This window comes from Periplaneta americana, chromosome 6 (genome assembly GCF_040183065.1).
Source record: "Periplaneta americana isolate PAMFEO1 chromosome 6, P.americana_PAMFEO1_priV1, whole genome shotgun sequence".
Taxonomy (NCBI): domain Eukaryota; kingdom Metazoa; phylum Arthropoda; class Insecta; order Blattodea; family Blattidae; genus Periplaneta; species Periplaneta americana.
The window spans coordinates 15649180-15670740 of NC_091122.1; the positions used below are offsets into that span (position 1 = coordinate 15649180).

Below are 21561 nucleotides of genomic sequence, written 5' to 3' on the forward strand. Positions count from 1 at the left end.
ACACGCGCAAATATACGCCATATTACTTGAAAAATTTTTCTTATGAATAGGGTAATAGAATGTGCAAGGAGGTATTGGATGCACGTTGTTTGCAGAATAATCGTTTTGGAAGAGACAATTCTCATAATAATTGAATGGTAATAATCAGAGAGGTCCAATGAGTCCATTACAAAACGTGTGTGACAATAAGTTTTTCATGACCCAAGAAATACATGCGTGTGTAAACTAAACTGTGTGCTCAACCATGCGACAGATACCATATCACGAGATGTCCAGCAAGAATATGCTCCTTCAGTGAATTTGTAAATGACATATAAATCAATGCACATTGTGCGCAATTTATTTCTATTATATTGATAATCAGAGAGCGCATCCCCGCAGCGAAGAAAAGACAGTCGCATGGCGCACCTAAAGAGTTTGAAAGAGGAATTTTTCATAACAGTCAAGTAGTGATCATCGCGCATTTGTGGCAACATGCACCATTCTTGGTAGCAGGATGGTAGAATTTGTGAAGAGGTATTTGGCACGCTACAATCATTTTGGAAGTAGTAATAATTGTTATAATAGACAAATAATGAACAGGAAGAGTATTTTCATAGTAAACAAACGTGTATATAATTATAACCAGAGCAAATAGAATATTTACGGAGTAGGCTGCAATGTGGCTGAATATAAACGCATATTATGAGCCTATTTATCCAGGAATAATGCATATAAAATATAATAATAATAATAATAATAATAATAATAATAATAATAATAATAATTTAGTACCGGTATCTAATGTACTGGGTCTTTATTTGAAATCAGCAATTAACTATTTTGTTGCTTACTTACGAAGAAAGAAGTTTATTAGGCAGAATTCCTCCAGCCTCCTATGTTTGGAAAAAATTATATAAGGTACATAATTATTCCTACCTTTGGTTGCGAATATCCTTAAGTCCCTAAAATACTGCAGGTCACATCAGACAGGCACGGAGGGAAGAGGAAAGAATCTTGTACATGGGTCAGCACCCTTTGTAAACAGGTTACAGCTATTTAAAACGTACAATCTATAAGTAAAATACCTAAAAGTATTACTTTTGGGATTAGAACACGTGACTTTCGTGTACAATCCAGAAAACGGAAGTTCTTTCTATTTGGGTGCATATTAAATTATTTCATTTATGTTTCTGAGCAACAATTCAAGTAAACAAACTAGATCTATCACATATCATTCGCAACATGATAAATCTGACCTGAAAACATTTTTCTATATGTTGCGAGACTGAGGAAAGTTATGAACTTTCTATTAAAGAACACAGTATTTTGAAGGTTTTAAAGACCGTATTCATAACATTTATTGAAATTATCCAATTTACCTTCTCTATTACATCATGTTTAAATGTCAAGTCAAATTTTCATCATACATTTTCAATGACTTGTAAATACATACAAAACATATATAATTAATAATTTAATCACTATACATATGCATTATTACTGTTATTGAAGTATTAAACAACAAAGCTGTCAAGGAAATTGGTGAAAATATGAGTTTTTTAAACAAAATTGCAAGTAATAATATAAGGTTGTCTGGTCCTTGAACTGTGGAAAGGTGCAGTAAACTATTTGTATCTATTTTTTCCATAAACACTTTCTCCATTTCTTGTATATGTTGGAAATATCTCTGGTTCACGATCTCCCACTGTACCTACCTCTAGTTCACGTTCTGCCAATGTAGATGCCTCTGGTTCTTGAGCTGGTCCTGTAATTACCTGGTTCTCATTGTAGAAATGCAGATGAATCCTATTCACGAGCCGCCACTGATCATGCTTCACGAGACGCCACTGTTAATTTGTATGATTTACCATGCAGCACAGCAAATATCTTTGGTTGATGATTTAGTTCACTTGAATTTTCTGTTGAGGATTGTAATATTTCCCTGGGATATTCATCTGGAATTTCTTCCTTACTCTGTGTATCATGATCACTTACTATAGTTTCTGCATCACTTAAATCATTGTCAGAGACTTCGTCTAATCAAGCAGTAATTTTCTTCTCACTCATGGTGCAATTATTCACAAAAGAAAATACAATATAAAAACACTTATCGCAAAGAAAGTTGCATTAACTACTATTGTCGAGCAAGATACAACTTTTTCTAACGACAATCAAGCTTCAACTGATGCAGAACACCGCCGTGGAAGAATACAGAAAGCCACAACTATGAATTACTAAAACTCGCACAGATGTCTAAGAAATTAAAGTGACTGGGTCATTATTGACCCAGCGATAGTAGTTAAGGGTTAAGCTGTAATCGAAGGTCGATCCTAATTAATGCCTATGCCACCAACAAAAGTTTCTCATTTCTTCCAATTCAAACTCCCGTTCATGTACGTTTCTCTTAATTTGATCTATCACACATTCAGCTATTTATTTATAATTCCAAACCTTGCTATAAGATTTCTTTATCGAGATTAGATATATTTCGAGTCGCATAATAGTTAATCTTTTAAGAAAACAAGTCATGATCACATACCATTAAATCGCAATTTAAATTTGGACGTATTGTTATTTGGAGATGATTTAGCTTTGCTAGCCTGTTCAGCCATATCTTTTATAAATTCATCATGGATTAATATCGAGACTGAAGAACTAGACTGAACAATTTCAAAGTGATTATAAATTAAAGGAGGAGTCAAAAGCAAGTCAGGTTGATCTCTGTTCATGTAGACTTTCAGTGCAACAAGATGTTGGTTGGTGCTGCACCACACACACAAACTATTTTAATATAAAGAATAAAGGTTTACTGTACAACATCATTCTCATACTGTATGTGCTTTCAGAAGGTCGATTCTAATTACTATGCTGTCTCATTTCTTCCCATTCATACTCACGTTCCTGTACGTTTCTCTTAATTTGGTCTATCATACATTCAGCTATTTATTTATAATTCTAAACCTTGCTATGAGATCTCTTTGTTGTGATTCTTTATTAATTAAACATTTAGCATTTGAATATACGCACGACCTATTAAAAAAAAACAATTTAAGGCCTAAAAGTATTCGAATTAATATATATTTAATCTACAGAAAATGCCTAAGTGTTTAAGGCCAAAATCGGAAAATGTGATTCCTGATCACCAACACTACCCAGTTCCCTTAACTTTTTCATAGTCATTTCGGTAAAAATCAAGCTAATGGGATTTTGTAAATCTGTTATTTTAATGAGACTGTAATACATTTCGGATACAAAGAGCAACAATTAAAATAACAACAGTGGTTTATTAAAGAAACTATTTACACCTGTACATTCTTCATACATCCTACCTCTTAGCGTTGGAATATGCTATATTATTGTATTAAAATAGGAAACATCTTCTATATACATATCACACAGTTTACAATTGTTTCATTTGGGTATGCAATTTACCATCGATAGAAAGAACCAAGGAAGGTGAGGAGATCAGGTTGTCGGCCATCATCTGCCTGAGTCCTCGAAAACCTAGCTTGAGCTCCAACCTCGTAGCGAGTCTTGCCATTTTTCAGAATACTGTCTGCTTCTCGTTTTAACAGAATGTGCAATTTCTGTTTTTCCAAAAGCGGAACAAGAAGATTGAATTTATCAATCTTTGCGTTAAGCTTCTTCACTATTGCTTCGTGTTTGCTCAAGGCTTCATCCCACTTGGCGCTGTCGTTATCGTCTAAGGGATAGTATCCTAGTTCTGCTCGATATCTCTCGAGACTTTCTCGGAAATATTTTGTGTCATCTGAAATTTCTTTTTGCAGTGTTATCCATTCTGGAGTGAAGCCATTGTCAATTAATACCTAAAAAGATTGAACAACTTTATTAGTGTTTACAATATAGTAATACACAGGGCTGAACTTTTGTTTTTTTTTTTTTTTTAGTTTTTAGTAGGTTATTTTACGACACTTTATCAACAGCTTAGGTTATTTAGCGTCTGAATGAGATGAAGGTGATAATGCCGGTGAAATGAGTCCGGGGTCCAGGACCGAAAGTTACCCAGCATTTGCTCATATTGAGTTGAGGGAAAACCCCGGAAAAAACCTCAACCAGGTAACTTGCCCCGACCGGGAATCGAACCTGGGCCACCTGGTTTCGTGGCTAGACGCGCTAACCGTTACTCCACAGGTGTGGACTGAACTTTTGTTATTAGTGATAAGCGCAAAATGTGATGCAGGATTTATCATAAATATGATTGATTTATGACAATAAATTTGTCGCAAATTTCTTTGGAAATTGGCTGTTTTTTTGCGAAAAATCTTCGTTTCTCTGATAAAAATGAAAAAAGGAATAGTATTTTTAATTATCCTAAAGAAATGTATTAGTTTTGAAGATGTTAGCTACAAAAGAATAGTGAGACAAAAATTATTTGAGAAGGTACGGTAACCTGGAATTTTGTTATTCTCTTTAATGGTCTACAGGACCATTGATGGCTGGGTTTTTGTAATCTTTTTCAATATTTAATTTATTTAAGAAACACATTAGTTCTGAAATTGTTAGCTGGAAAAGTATTGGAAGGTATGGAATTTCTTTTAATGGTCTATATGATCACTGATGACTGGGGTTTTCCTAACCCTTCTGTAGATAACAGCCTGGCAACTATTAACACAATTAAGATGATGTGGGGTGTAGTAAAAATAAATGTACAGGTGACATTAAATGTGAGACTGATTGTTTTACATACAATTTTCTTTTCAAATCTCATTTTTGTATACAAGTGAGTCACGTAACAGTAAGACATCATCATCATCATCCTTCACGAATTAGGCCTCTCTAGACCTGTTTCGGCCCCATCTAGCAGTCTTCTTAAAGGTCTTCCTGGTCGATGATGTCCTCTAGGTTTATATTGCATCATAATTTTTGGGATTCTTGAATTTTCCATTCTTCTTACATGATCTAGCCAATTGAATTTGTATCTGCTGATTTTTTCTTCTACTGACTCTACTTCTAATTGTTCTAAAATTTCTTCATTCCTTTTTTCGGTCTAAAAGAGTATATCCTGCTGTCCTCCTGAAAAATTTCATTTCCGTTGCTTTAATTCTGTTCATGTCTTTTTTCTTTAATGTCCAAATCTCGCTTCCGTATAAAAGGGAGGGTAATGCTAGTGTATTATATATTTTTATTCTTGTAGATTTTTGTACTAATTTAGCTTTTAATGTATTGTTTATTATTCCTAGAATTTGTGTAAATTTGGTAATTTTCTTGTTCACATCTTTTTCATTTTGATAAGATATTTCACAACCCAGATAATTGAAATTTTGCACTTGTTCGAGGCATTGGTTATTGTGTATTATCTTACTTCTGACTCGGTCTTGTCCTAAAAATGCCATTACTTTTTATTTTTGTGCTGAAATTTACATCCCAAAATCTTTTAATATTTTATTTAATGTATACAATCTCTTTGTGAATTTGTATGTAAGACATTATTATTATTATTATTATTATTATTATTATTATTATTATTATTATTATTATTATTATTATCATCATGATTATTATCAGCCACTGGTGTAGCTCAGGCAGTAGCACGTTTGCCTGCTGATTCGGAGTTGCACTCGGGCATGGGTTCAATTCCTGCTTGGGGTGATTACCTGGTTGGGTTTTTCCGAGATTTTCCCTAACTGTAAGGCAAATGTCAGGTAATCTATAGCGAATCCTCGGCCTCATCTCGCCAAATACCATTTCTCTATCACCAATTCCATCGACGCTAAATAACTCAGTAGTTTATAGAGCGTCGTTAAATAACCAAGTAAAAAAAATCATTATCATCATCAGCTTTATTTCGCTATGAATGCTACAAATACAATGCCATTTACTGACATAAGATCATTGCAAATTAAGACTATGCTTGAGTGTATGACATTACATGGTAAAAAATAAATAATCACGAAATTTTCGCGAAATGTTGGACGGTATGAAGTGCAACAATGATGAGAGCATTTTGAAAAGGTCAAAAAACAATTGAGATCCTACAATAAAAAAATCGCTAATGGAAGAGCTTATAGAAAGTTAAATGTTTTGCTGGATAATGGTGTACCTTAAAAGAATTTTAACATCACCATGTTCTCAAAATTTATCACCCAAACTAATGTAATTCAATTTAAAACATACATTACCTGATTCATTTTATGAGTAACAAAGTCCACATATGGATTAGTGACTTGATGTTTCAGGGGTTTTCCTTTCCCTGCCAAGTTGTCAAAGTCGCCTCTAGACATTGATTCTTGAATCAAGTCTTCAACCAGTCTGTCCATCTCAGATCTAAAAATGAGAACAAATGATACGTTTCACAGACAGCTTGGGAGAAAATGTATTCTGATGATCGTACATTGCTTAGCTACGATAAATCCAAATCTTACAGTTTGCAAGTAGTTAGGGCATATTCTGCATCAAGTGTCCGCATGGTTGAAAGCACAGAAATACGATTTTATATTGTCGTTGGCCCTTCGAAATATGAGGCGCCCACAACCAGAGTGGACCAAGTCCACCTGTGATCAGTTTGTGGATTAATATAATCTCGGATGAAGAAAACTTAAATTTATTCATTGCCGTAACAAAGTCCGTAACTCATTTGTTACTCCACAGAGGACAGCATTTCCTATGGAAGGTGAAGGTTGCTAAGCATAGCCAGGAACTTTAAGACTCAATATCCTAGAACTACTCCAGATGGACCTGGTCCACTCTGGTTGTGAACCCTTCATATACTCTTTCCACAGCATGTTGCTACAAGAGTAAATATGAACATTTTACAAGAATAATAAGTCTTCTTGGGATGATACTACTGTATGCTGTGCCATTTCCGGTCTTCTGAGCCTATTTTTTTTTTTCATTTTATTTTTACAGAGACGTCTAAAAAACGGGGTCATGAATGCGACACATTTTCAATGGCATAGACAGGATTTATTTCTGAGGGGGTTAACAAGATTTCTGTAATTTTTTTCCGTTTGCACCAGGTTACACCTGTGATTGAGGTTCAGGCTGATATGTACATCTGTTATCAGGCAGTACATCTTACTTGACGATATGTGCCAGAGGAAGAACAATTGTTTGTATGCATCTGAAGTCTGACTAGTGTAATATGTAGCTAGTCGGCGATGTATGCAATGGAGGGGGAAAAGAACTGGCTACCCTACCCTATTATCTCCTAGTCTAGTTGCCTCATAAGTGGTGCCTTGTTGGTATTTTTTTTTATTTTAGTAGGTTATTTTACGATGCTTTATCAACAGCTTAGGTTATTTAGCTTCTGAATGAGATGAAGGTGATAATGCCGGTGAAATGAGTCCGGGGTCCAGCACCGAAAGTTACCCAGCATTTGCTCATCTTGGGTTGAGGGAAAACCCTGGAAAAAACCTCAACCAGGTAACTTGCCCCGACCGGGAATCGAACCCGGGCCACCTGGTTTCGCGGCCAGACCGTTACTCCACAAGTGTGGACTTGTTGGTATTACTTCTGAGGTCCAGGCCTGTCTGAAATGAATTAAAATCAATTACAGCAGCAGTTCCCAACCTGTGGTCCATGGACCCCTTGGAGTCCTGGGGGACCAAGGTTGTTTTCAAATGGTTTTTTAATTAAGCTTAACTTTATCATTTGCAACTTGGGAAGAAACTGAATTATTACGAGCGTACGTTATACCATATACCTCAACTTTCATCAATTTGAAACATGCCTAAACTCGATGTGTAACTTTATTTAATGAATCTGTTCGAATTAAAAATGAAAAGCAAGTTTTTAACAATTTCTCCCTGTACATTAAATGATCTATCATCTTAAAATGAATTGATGGTACAAACAGAACGTAGCCCTGGCCAGACTCATACTGTTTTCTATGAAATGCCACCAAGCCTGTTAAGATAATAATGGAAACTGTAATTTATTAACGTTATGACCTTCACATCTGAAAAGCATACCATGCCTATCTCAAGAGAGAGAGATAAATATAGCATTTTATAGCTCATTAATGAGTTTCTCCATCAGCTGCTTGACTGCTGCAATGGACAAGACATTGCAGTGTGGTGCAAGCCACAGGTAAAATATTACTTAAACCAAGCAGATGTGAAGAGAAAAATTATTTTAGATTCGCTTTGATATAAAAATGATCATATTAATTAAAATACGGTATTATATATACTACTGTCCCAAGAGGTTTGACCCAAACTTCGGGAAAACACAGACAGAAGATCAAGTAGAAAAATTTTTCATTGCCAAACTAATCTGCTACAGAATGTTAAAAAATTGGACCATCTGAATTTGATTTGAAGATATCGAAAAGTATTCACGTGCGTAACTTTAACGTGTTCTGTTTGCTTGTATAGTGAATTTTAAATGTATGCAGAGTGTAAAGAAAATGCCGTCCGAGAAGTGATGCAGGGAATCAAGACAGGTTTTCGGAATGTAAATAAGAGACCTAATTTTTCAAAATTATCTCTCAATTCCCACGAAAGAGATAATAAGGTATAACTCTTGCTGCAAATTGTGCCACTGCAACTACCTGAACTGTAAGCAAGCAGCTTATGTGTTTCAAACCCCTTGCAATTCTCCATTGCTACACAAATAGTAACATGTATATTAACTGTTGTTGATTATAAGACTAACTTAATAAGTTATCAGTAACAAAAATTTATTAGATATCTTGATTACACAACTTCTAACACTATATCGCTTTGGAATATGTAGTTTATTGCTTTCGCGTGTTAAATACTAGGTATGGTATCTTGTTTACTAGTTTCAGCCTGTTATGAGCTATTCTGAAGATAGCCCACAACAGGCTGAAGCTAGTCAACAAGGTACCATACCTAGTATTTAACACGCGAAAGCAATAAACTACATATTCCGAAAAAATTTATTGTTCAGCAAATATAAATATATGCATGTAAAGATGTATTAAGCAGACAGCAGAACAAGAAGAACATAATAATTTTATTTTTTTTATTTACTAATATTTAATGTGCTATACAACAGCCAGGGGCCAATAATAATAATAATAATAATAATAATAATAATAATAATAATAATAATAATAATAATAATAATAATAATAATCTATAATAATAATAAATCTGTAGCCAAAATTTTTCTGGCAATTTTCGATTTTCCAAAAATAATTAGTGTTAACATGTATAATTAACCATCCTGAAACCGAAAATAGCTTTTTTTTTTAATTTTTGTTTGTATGTCTGTCTGTATGTTTATTACCTTTTCACACGATAATGGCTAAACTGATTTATATGAAAATTGGAATATAAATTAAGTTCGTTGTAACTTCGATTTTAGGCTATATGGCATTCAAAATACTTTATTTAAAAGGGGGGTTATAAGGGGGCCTGAATTAAATAAATCGAAATATCTCCCTTATTATTAATTTTCTTGAAAAATGTTACATAACGAAACGTTTTTTTTTTTTTTAATTATTTCCAATAACTTTTATTCCATGCAAAATTTTGATAGGACTGATATTTAATGAGATAAATGAGTTTTAAAATTTATATAAAGCCATCTAAGGCATTGTAATGAAATAAAAAACAAATGACTTCGTCTATAAGAAGCCTTGGACAACAACAAACGAAAGCTATTAAATATAGCATACCGGTACAGAGAATGTTTCTGTGTTTGTATGAAGTAATATCGATTAAAGGATATACAAGACTTTTAAAATAACAATACAATACATTTTCACCATTTTCACCGCCACCTCAGATTAAGCTAATAGTGTTGTTGTTCCTGCAATAACTCCTATGTGCAAAATATACAATTTTTGAGTAGGAAGAAAAAACACATTTATTCATTCCATGGCAATGATACATAGGAGATCGTGAATTCTTACATTTTCGAAAGAAAGAAATATAATTACAAATCACTATAATATGTGCTGTATCACTATTTAAGTTATTTGAAGGGTTCAGAACCATAGTGGGCCAATCGCCATTTACTGAAGACGTAAAAAACATGGGTTAAAATTAAGTTATTACCATAATTCAATGGAAACATATAGCAAGTAATATAAAGTACACAAAATAAATCTAAATGATGTCAATCTTCATTAAACTATAGTTGCATGTAATTACAATTAAGAAACATGTTAAAGGCATTGTCATTGCACCAAATGAGTGATCTCTGGACCAAAATGATCGCATTTTAATTTTTTTAAACACAATTTAAATTAAGTAACATATTAAACGATTTGTCCTTCTATCAAACAGGAATGTTCCCTGGATCAAATTTCCTATTTTAATTATGTAATTATTTTATATTTATTTCTAACGGGTACAGTGGAGCTCACGGGTACGGCTAGTAATAATAATAATAATAATACAATATCGTTGATAAGATAACAAAAATAAATAAAGACCAGTACTGGTAGTTACGAATAACAATGGTTACGGAATTTCCACCCTAATTTGAACATTCAATTCTTGAGGTCCTCCTCATTCTCCTATAGCTGTTAACTAGTAACTAGGTCATAGTTCACACAAACCTGAAATATTCACCTTAATTTTATTTTCTGAGCTTCCCGTTTATCTTTGAGAACTAGGCTTCCTTCTTTGTCTTCGGATAACTTGGAGATTCTGTGATTGTGTACATTTTCCACAGCCTTATGTGCTCTGTATTTCTGATACTGCTTTTCTCTCTGATGAGGAGTTCCACTTCCATAGCCACCATAACTTAAATATTGTCTGTGTTGAGGTGCTGTGTGCTGAAATGTAACAAGCACGCTGCATTTAAATGTTTGACAATATATTGTTATTAAAAATTCAATGATAGCACATGCCTGAGCACTTGAGACTCTTCGTAATTATTGTAGCAGGCCTACTATTTAATATATAACCTATATGTAATGGATGTAGTAGCTTGCATAGTCACTGAGAACTGAATTACTATGCATATGTACATATTCTAACACTATATCTATTAATTTAATATTGTAGGATGTGTTATATTTGTTATATTTTATTTAACGACGCTCGCAACTGCAGAGGTTATATCAGCGTCGCCGGATGTGCCGAAATTTTGTCCCGCAGGAGTTCTTTTACATGCCAGTAAATCTACTGACATGAGCCTGTCGCATTTAAGCACACTTAAATGCCATCGACCTGGCCCGGGATCGAACCCGCAATCTTGGGCGTAGAATGTGTGTTATCACTGTTATCAGTTATACAATGCCTTTGAATGTAGAGGCCTACTAATTATTTACTTTATTTAATTCATTCTGTTGTTAGCTTCAATAATATAGTGCACAATTACTATTGATCATTGTTGGACTGCGCTATGCAGAGCATAAATTATGATGATTATTGATAATTAGGAAGAAAAGTTCAAACTACACATTTATAGGTGGACGTAATAAAAAGGGCATATTTCTCGCATTTCATCAAGTAAACCCAATTACAAAAATGAGTTACTATTAACATTTATAGCATGTATGACATTGTTGAATCAGTTTTACAATAAAAAACAATCATAAGATTATTCACGTATTCATGGTTCATGATGCCACTGTAAGTTTTTTTTTACTTGGTTATTTAATGACGATGTATCAACTACGAGGTTATTTAGCGTCGATGGAGTTGGTGATAGCGATATGATATTTGGCAAGATGAGGCCGAGGATTCGCCGTAGATAACCTGACATTTCCCTTACGGTTTGGAAAAACCTCGGAAAAAATCCAACCAGGTAATCAGCCCAAGCGGGAATCGAACCCCCGCCCGAGAGCAACTCCGGATCGGCAGGCAAGCACCTTAACTGACTGAGCTACGCCGGTGACACTGTAAGTGCAGAAGCATAAAGGAAGCAAGAAGTAGTTATGGCCGCACATAGAATAATGTCTGTACCTAATTGGCAAAATTACCCGGGCGGGGGGAGGGAGGTGTTCTGCAGTAGCTACCCATTTGGTCCCAGCTTCATTTTGAGGAATAATTTATGGTCACCTTATCTTATCTTATTCCCAGAAAACGTGGGAGCATCGTGTGACATCATGAAGATGTATAAGCATTACACTTACCATAATGAAAGAATCAACTTCTGAAGTTTCTAGTGAAACACGTGGAAGGTATGGGGCCAAGCATGGTAGACACCAGATGGAAGGAGAGAATGGCAGAGATTTTGTGTTTATCACTGATAGACGCAGAAGTGTTTACAATACTCAGCTAAGGATCTTTGAGGCAATGCCGATGTCACTTGCCTTGTGATGCTGGAAAGACGAATGAAGGATTCATTTTCTTTTGATTGGGGCAAGTGGGTAGAAAGGAGAGCAAAAACTGAAGTTATGGAACTATCAGAAATCGGTACTTTCCTTGCGATTAGTGTAGGGACTTTTCTTCGTGCAGGCTGTCGACACTGGTGAAACCACTCACAGCTGAATGTTTAAAATATTTCCTACATTTTTATAATATTGCTATTTAATTTTTATGTTTTTGGAAAACATTCTTCGTCCTTTTTCCTTATTAGTTACAAAATTAAAATATTGTACGGAAGATAAACGTTTTCATTTCTATTAACATCAATTGTCATAATATTTCATCAAGTCACAGAAATTCAGGACCAAAATTGTTAAATCGAAATATGTAAATTTTGTAGAAAATGTAGATGAAGACAGGGAGTCTTCGAGGCAAAGGGGATTCCTTAGACTGCGTACCTTTATGTCGAATTCCTGAGCCTCTTGCTTTTTTTCTTGATAATACAGACCATATTCTCCAACTCCTTCATTTACTTTCCATCGATCATTTGCAAACTTATTTTGCAGTTTACGATAAGCAGTTTCAATCTATTTAAGAAAAAGTTACAAGTTACGATCATTTCCAATAGTTCATGCTCACACAAAATATGTATGAAATTATTAGCTAGGTACTAATACAATGGTGATATCAGGATTTAAAATGTTGTACGAATTAAACATGAGCTCAACAGATACTGGTACTGACTTTTTGAGGTGTTAAGACATGAAACGATAGTGAACTAATGAGAAGCACTAAGTACTGAAAGATGCACATCAACATTTTGAAATTATAGGCCATTCAGTATCTCGTGAAACCTACCTGAGGTTGAGTGGAAGAGAAGGCCTTATGGTCTTAACTCTGCCAGGCAGAATAAAACTACTGCTGCCACTACTGCTACTGTGCTTTTTTTTCACACTGCAGCCAGCACACAGCGGCTCACATGCTGGCTGCAGCAGCCTCGGACTCCCGTCGAAACAGTTATAATAGCCCCACAAATGCTTCACGTTCTCATAGTTACAGTTACAATTACAATGATAATAAGCACATATCTTATCACAAGAAATGTTGGAAATGTTGTCCTTCTCTATCCAGACATTCCTGGCATCTTCTCAGAAAATTTTCATTCACACTCGAGAGTTTAATATACGAAATTGAGTCACTTTGTCGCCTGATGTTTTCTTTTATGTTTTCTTTTAATTCTTCCAATGTATGGGAGTTTGTTGCATACACTTTATTTTTCAAGTTCCCCCATAGATAAAAATCGCATACAGTTAAATCAGGGCATCGTGTTACTCTTTGCTTTCTATCGCGAATCGAACCCCGTTTTCCTGAATTTGTTCACAAGTCTTTGCAAGGTTTCTCTGTATGGGATAGCTAAACCGGGAAATTGTGTTTCAAATCAACTTCTAATTTCCCTACAAGAGTTTATCACTTAAATGTCGTACAGAAAAATCCTTTGTGGTAATGTGTAATTGTGTTGAGGCATTATGGAAAATTGCACAAGGACTGGTAAAACTCGAAACTTAATTAGCACTTAAAACTTGTACATTTAAATGCATGGAACAGGAACGAAACAAACTAGTCAATGGCTTCATATACGCATTGAACAGGAACGAAATAAACTAACTAGTCAATGGCTTCATATACACATTGAACAGGAAGAACGAAACAAACTGATAACATTCGAAACTTAATTAGCACTTAAAACTCGTACATTTATACGCATAGAACAGGAACGAAACAAACTAGACAATGGCTTCAGTGCAACTGCCGTTCACTCACACAATCTGCTGTTGCGTGCCACAAACATGCGCAAATCTTATGCACGAACAGCGGGATATTATAACTGTTTTGGCACAAGTCCGACCTGCTGTGGCCGGTGTGCGAGCCACCGTGCGCTGGCCACAGTGTGAAAGAAAACCACCACCACCATTATCTACGCATGAGGGGAAGGAAAATGTGGAATGGGAAACTTCCCTTCCCTCGTTACACTTTCACTTGTAGCTACGTAACTAGCTCACTTACTCTTACCACAAGGTTCTTAATATAAGCTACAGAGCAAATAAGCATTTGGTTTCATGAGATAACGAATGATCTATAACCAAAGTTCACAAAAATAAATTATTTTTCCAACTTTAAACTATTGCAGATGTAAAGTTCCATTACACAGTGGAATACCCAATATTCTATTTCTGTCTGAACACAATCAAACATTAAAATCTCATATTATCATCGTCATCATATCGATATGAACTCAAAACTATAGACTCTGCTACTTCATGCAGCTTTATATCAATCACTAAATATACAAAAAAAGCTTGATGCATTATTTATAATCATAATTGAATCATAGTTGAATAACTATCTGTAATAAGAACTTAAAATCAGAATAAACCTCAATTAGAAAGGATTATTTGTATCGTAATATGATTAAGGCTAAGAAGAAGGCAGAAAAGAGAGAACATTGAAGAATGCTGGGTTTACTGATCTTGGGCAGAAAACTGTGAATGTGTGAATGAATGAATGAATGAATGAATGAATGAATGAATATGATTCACATTAAAAGTATATGAAATGTAATCACCGTACATGAATTTTATTTAAATATTTTTAAATGATGTTTTACCAGTGTAAATTTCTCTCCATTGGCTTCGGGGGAACCACTGTCGGGATGAAATCTCTTCACCATGTTTAAAAAAGCTTGTCGTACTTGTTCTTGATCGCTGTTGCTTGGTACTTCTAAAATCTTGAAATATTTCTGTAATTCGAACAATAGGCCCAATAAACAGTGAGTTGACTGAAACTTTCATTGGGTGTTAATGGTCTTCAAAAAGTTGGTACCCGGTAATAACTTATTAATTATAATTCTACCTCGGAGTGCAATCTACTACTTTCAATTTGCAAGCCATAAGACATATGCTGTACAATCTGAATTACAATTTGTATTGTCTTGTTTACATATTTTAGTGAAGTTTTTAGTTTCAAACTTCACTGCTACTTACATAGACATTTAAAAACATAACCCTACTTGTTACAAATTTACTTAACTATGGAGACAAGAACAGGCATAGCAAAAAATGTTTATATTCTGTTTTAGAGACTAGTTAAAAATGTTATTTCTACAGATAAAAACTGATTATATGATACAAAGAATCTCCAGTCCTAAAACCGCACGAATGTATGAATTTCCTCCCTGAAATTTATATGTCACTCTCAGAAATATTATTTAAATTCACTAATGAATTGCTTTTAATCAGATTAGTTCAAAATGCATATATTAAACCCATTTGGGAAGTGGATGCACAAATTCGTGTAAAATGAAAATATCTTCATTAACATTTTGTATTTAATTAAAAAATTAATAAATCTTTTCCTCATGTATCTTTGGAGAAAAAAAAATTTATAAAAAAGGGGGAGACTATGAACATAATATAGGCTAATAGAAACATGAAAAAGGTTGTGAAATTCTAAGTAGAACTAATGTTTTAAAATTTTATCTTCATTAAAGTAACAAGATTCCTAATCCATAAATGGAAGCAGTGAATAATAAACACTAAAAGTGGCGTAGGTAACTGACATGTCAGAGCCTCAGAGGATTCTCACTATGCCACTACGGAGGAACATAATGAATCTTTCACCTTTAATTTTCCTTCAATTTTTCTTATTATTATTATTTTCCTGGTCTTTCCATAGGACAACTTTTTACATTTATTAAAAACAGACTTCTGGTACTACATAATTCAGGTTTTAACCTCCTGATCCTGAGAATGAAGTATAGGCTACTTCATACATTTGATATTGGAGGAGAAAAATTCGCTCCAGCACCAGGAATCGAACCCAGATCCTTGGTTCTACGTATCAAGTGCTCTAACCATTGAGCTACGCCGAAGTTCAATCCACAGCACCACATCGAATCTCTCTCCTCCAGTGTTTTTCCCTTTGTGGCCTGACTCCAAGTTCGGCATGTATATTGACATTTATAATAAGTGAACTGCCATTATATAAGGAGCACACTCAGTTGAGTGACCTGGTGGCCAGGGCTTCCACAGTAATATGCTCAGTAATCTGTACAGTGATATGCACTGTTGCTCGAAGAATCTACGTAAAATTAATTTTTTGGTCCTACAGAATACATCTGTTACGGCAACAATTGATATTAGAGGAGAAAAATTCGCTCTGGCGCCGGAGATCGAACCCAGGTCCTTGGTCCTACGTATCAAGCGCTGTAACCATTGAGCTACTCCGAAGTTCAAGTCACAGCACCAACAGTTGATTTAATATAAATGTCAACATACATGTCGAACTTGAAGTCAGGCCACAAAGGGGAAAACACTGGAGGAGAGGGATTCAATCCAGTGCTGTAGATTGAACTTCGGCGTATCAATAGTTAGAGCGCTTGGTACATAGAACCAAGGACCTGGGTTCCATCCCTGGCGGTGGAGAGAATTTTTCTTTTCTAATACCAATTGTTACCATAACAGATGTATTCTGTAGGATCAAAAAAAAAAGCTTTATCATATATGATTATGATATAAGATCTATAGTATAATATACCTGCATTCGTGTCTTAACTGTAACCTGCAGAGTTTTTTCAGCATTTTTCCTCATGTCAGTGACTTTTTTTTTTTTGAAGCGTAGAATTACATTGAAATTTAAAAATAAAACAAATGTCTCAGGACTCAGGAGAGGTTAATATAATTATGGTTCAGATGAAAAGAAGAATAAACAACAGCGTCTTCTGAGAAGGCTACCACTTATCTTCACCTTCAGGCAAAGCAGGTTTCAACTACTACCAGTTATGTCATTTTCTCTCACATTATGACTCTGCAATATTACTAAGCTAGCATTATAAGTGATTACAAGAATTACTTGGATAATAAATAAACAGTTTTGACATCTGAGATAGTGAAATGTGATACGTATGTATTTACCTGCATCAAAAATAATTTCAGGTAGCTTTTACATAATAATAATAATAATAATAATAATAATAATAATAATAATAATAATAATAATAATAATTTTCTGTAATTAATAGCCCCACTGACGTTTCAATTATTATGACATAGGGTTATTAAAAACCATCCCTATAGTTTCACACTATTTACACATTGTATTTAATAATAATAATAATAATAATAATAATAATAATAATAATAATAATAATAATGACCAACGATAAACTAAATAGACTGTTTATTCATTGGTTAGACCAGACGCAGGCAATGGGGGCTTGACACCAGTTTACCATATAATCATCCTTATCCCCATTATGCTTGAAGGAACGATGAGTAATCTTGAAGAGAGGCGTCGTTGATGTAGGTAGCATGGTCTTCCTGACCGTGACAGCTCGCAAATGTATTGTAAGTCCATTAAAACCCGACATTCCTTGCGCATTAAAAATACATGCCATCGCATTAGTGTTCTGCAAAATTAAATTATTTAAAATTATACCAAGGGAACTTATGACAACTTTTTACGTGAAATACTGCAATTTTATGACATTGATTAGGAGCAGTTTTATGTAACCGTTGCAAGATGCATGGTTATTTTCACTTACACTGGATAAAACGATTCCTTGATGTTAATCTAAAATTTAATATAATTTCTGATAACTGTTTCAGTCACTCATTACATATTGCATAAAAATAAAAACAATACTACGATTGTGTCGTCTGCTTAGGTTACAACATAAGTCATGTGGATTACAAATATTGAAATTAACTACATCCCAAAAACTAATGAACATAATTTATGAAAATATAATTTTGATTATTTCCTATTAGTGTCGAGTACTGCGATGCTTGTAGTAAATATTCGTAAATTTATTTTATGGTAGGCTACTCATCTGACGTGATTGGTAGTTGACAAGATGGCTGAGAAGAGGAAAGGAAAGAGGCGAAAGGAGGTAGGTTTATGTAATTTTTAAGTAGTAGTTAGAAACTGTTTACTACTAAATTATTAATATTTCTTTCTTGTGCGAAGGCTAATATATTTCTGTATTGAATTTATTTTAGTTTAAATCATGTTATTTGTTCAATTTATTGCATAAAAAAGAGTGACGTTGGCGACTTTGTGATTTGATCGTGACAAAGTAACGTTTATAATATTCTTTAATGTAATATGTGCTATTAAATTGATACGCATGGTATAAAAATGACTTCATATCAAAGTGAAGTAATTTGTACAATTAAAAGTGCACGTCATAGTTGCGCACTGTAGTGTATTATTACGGTGTTCGAACATAACGGGATTTCTTTATTAAACCCAATCATTACAGGATTTTATGAGCAACAGTAATGTTGTAGAGTATCTAAAATGCCGTAGTATGTGGTCATAAGTGCTCTAGAGATAAACAATTTATAGTAATTATAATATTTTGTCGAGAGTGTTAAAATGTGATAACTTATCTTTATCATAATTTTGTCAACAACATACATGTGCCGTAAATGTGTACATTACGTTACCTGTGACATTTCATGTCGGCACTTTTGTTACAGGAATTTGTTCTGGAAGAGCCGGAGAAGCCAACTCGTGAAGAATATGCTATTGCTAAATGGCTGCGTAAAAATGTACCCACAAAGAAAACCAAATTCTTGAATCATAATGTGGAATACTTCACTGGTTAGTTATGCATTTTTAATTCAGAATTTTTAAGTATGTTATTCATATATACTTAATCATTTAATTTGTGATGTACTGCCAATTTTCGATTCAAAATGTCCATCTTATTGTGTGTGTTAATAGCTGTGAAAGCTGTTGATGCTCTAATGGAAACTCAGTGGGCCAATCCCAAGGAGGGGGATGAAGCATTCTTCACATCAAGAACTGATGTAGTTGAATTTCTTGACAGGTAAATTTGTTGCAGAAATGAGTAATTCTCCAGAAAGGCTACACTGAAGAAGACACTTTTTTTTCTTTCTTTTCACTGATTTCTGGGCTATACATATAGTCATAATCTGATAAACACGAGGTTTTAGTTCACATACATAAAAATCGTTTGGTACCTTTCTAGTTGTTATCAATAACAAGTTGATGAGGAGGGCTACAACAATGCAGCAGAATATACAGTTAAGTATCAAACGATTTTTATGTTGAAAGCATTTGTGGCTGCGAACAAAAAACACTTATTTACCTATCTCTATATACAGAGACATTATTATGATGTGAGGCGAGAAAATGGCAGATGACTCGGGCCCACTGCTAGTGTGGTTTCCGGCAAGTGCATAACCATTTCACCAGCACTTCCACAATACATAACAGTACTAACAATAAATGTTCAATAATTTTGACTTATCACTCTCACAATTGTTGCTGAAAATGGCCCCATTTGCCACCACACAACTGACATCTTCTGATAAACGAATGAACAACACTTGGAAGTTCCACATCATTATTAGCCTCGATTTCTTATCATCTAATTTTTCTTCTGTTAAAACACTACGTTTTCTAGTTGATTTTCGATTGTTCACTGAGCCTGTGTCTTTGAATCTTACAGTGAGTTTTCTAATTGTTTCGGCAGAAGTTGCAGATCTGTTAGGAAACTTTATTCGAAATTTACGCCTTGTTTTCGCACACGGCCTTCTGCCTTTTATGTACGTATTGTACATATACGCACGTTAACACAATGAGAATTTGTTTGTATTACCACAGTCCAGTATATACAGTCAAGTTGTTGAGGGTGCTAGGAACTATAGACTGTTCCAGTATATTTCGCATTGTCTGTGATGAGGCGATAGTAGTGATCCTATTGGTTAGCAGCTATCTATGGATGCATATTCCCTACGTACTGAGCTTCGTGACTATATACCAGACTGTGGTATTACCTAAATACACAATAATCTCTAAACTTTATAACTAATTTTGTACACTTGAAGAATTAAGACCTTTGTAACACGACTTGTGATTATAGCAAATGCCATATGATGACTGAGGATCTACTACGCTGCACCTCTAACAGCCCGTGCAGTGCAGACCGCACATGGAGTGGGTTTGCCAGTAACCTGCCATTTTCTTGCCTCACATCATAATGTCTCTGTACATCTGACAGAAGCTAATGAAGCAAAAGAAAATTCTGGCTTTTTCAATGTAGCTTTTCAGTAGAATTACCCAAAAATACATTAAGTTGAAACTGTTTTAATCGTGATGCACTGAATATTCGAATTGCGTTGTAAAATTTCAAATTAAAAAAGAATTACTATTAGATCCAATATCTAATAAAAATAGTTTTATACTATTCTCGTCTGAAGGTTTAGTGTATTACAGTTATCTGATGACTGTATTCTGTTTTTGCACATTTTACAAGATTTGTGATTGACATATTGACTGGTTTAGATTTTCTGAAAGTACAGTATACCTTTATTTCTTCTGCCATGATCTCATTAAAGTCATATAATGTGTTTGATTATGGATATCCTTATCCTTAGTTACTCAAGAGTTGAAAATGAAATAATGGCGGGCCAAAATGCGTGCGTGCGTGCGTGTGTGCGTGTGCGTGTGCGTGTGCGTGTGCGTGTGCGTGTGCGTGTGCGTGTGCGCGTGCGCGTGCGCGTGCGTGCGTGCGTTTTATTTTATTTTTTTTTTTAATTGTTATGAACCTTAATTTCTCAGACCTGTGTAATGTATAGAACCTCAAAGAATGTGCAATCTAAAAGTAAGTCATTCCATTAAATATGTGCAATAATAACGAAGTTGAGAATTTCACCAGTCACTCCCCTTATATTTTTGAACCTAGATAAACTATATTTCTAAAGTACTGTGAAGTTTGCAATGCTCTCCTTAATAAGGACTTTATTTGTGGATGCCTGTTATTGTGTTGCCATTCTAAAACATATATGTAGGCAGAGGTATACTTGCATTGTCTTTTGGATATGATTCCCACAGCAACGACCATTAACAAAACACTGAAGTACAAATTAAGTTTCGCAGTCGCAGCAAAAACAGTTCAAACTACTTTTATCTTTTTCGTTGTGCAAGCTTCTCTCTGTTTTATAGTACACAGCTTATTAATCACCATTTTATGAACTTTTAAATTGGTTCTCCCCTTCTCTCGTTGAAGTAGAATGGTTTAATTTTTCAAATTTTATCATTTATATACATTTTCCCTTATATGATTGAATTGCAGGATGCTCAGACATAAATTTTTCCACCGGGCTAAGAAGGTGCCTGTATCTGAACAAGAGTTGAAAGCGAAGTTGAAGAAAAAGGACAAGGATCGTAAACGTGAAGGAGGGGATGAAAAACGCAAGAAGGATGATGACAAAGCAGACGCTGATGCAGAGAGTAGCCATGCTGAAGGAGATAAAAAGGATGATAAGCAAGTTGTTCCCTCAGTAAGTCTGAAAAG

The 21561-nt window shown here is 34.5% G+C and overlaps 2 protein-coding genes across 2 annotated transcripts in view; one reads left to right on the forward strand and one right to left on the reverse strand.

Moving 5' to 3' along the window:
• Positions 1 to 497: 497 nt before the first annotated feature.
• Positions 498 to 21561, forward strand: part of Trp1 (translocation protein 1) — a 35658-nt gene continuing 14594 nt past the window's right edge. The window contains exons 1-5 of the mRNA XM_069827573.1: positions 498 to 516; positions 18055 to 18123; positions 18716 to 18839; positions 18963 to 19068; positions 21340 to 21547. Of these exons, the coding sequence (XP_069683674.1) occupies positions 18088 to 18123; positions 18716 to 18839; positions 18963 to 19068; positions 21340 to 21547 (474 nt within the window). The 5' untranslated portion in view covers positions 498 to 516; positions 18055 to 18087. The remainder of the gene's footprint in view (positions 517 to 18054; positions 18124 to 18715; positions 18840 to 18962; positions 19069 to 21339; positions 21548 to 21561) is intronic.
• LOC138701040 (dnaJ homolog subfamily C member 28) lies at positions 3247 to 17930 on the reverse strand. Its single transcript, XM_069827572.1, has 7 exons — positions 17776 to 17930; positions 17464 to 17640; positions 14842 to 14973; positions 12635 to 12763; positions 10491 to 10696; positions 6123 to 6267; positions 3247 to 3809 (listed from the first exon to the last, which is right to left on the reverse strand). Exons 2-7 carry the CDS (start codon positions 17626 to 17628, stop codon positions 3411 to 3413), a joined length of 1176 nt encoding a protein of 391 aa, XP_069683673.1. The 5' UTR covers positions 17629 to 17640; positions 17776 to 17930; the 3' UTR covers positions 3247 to 3410.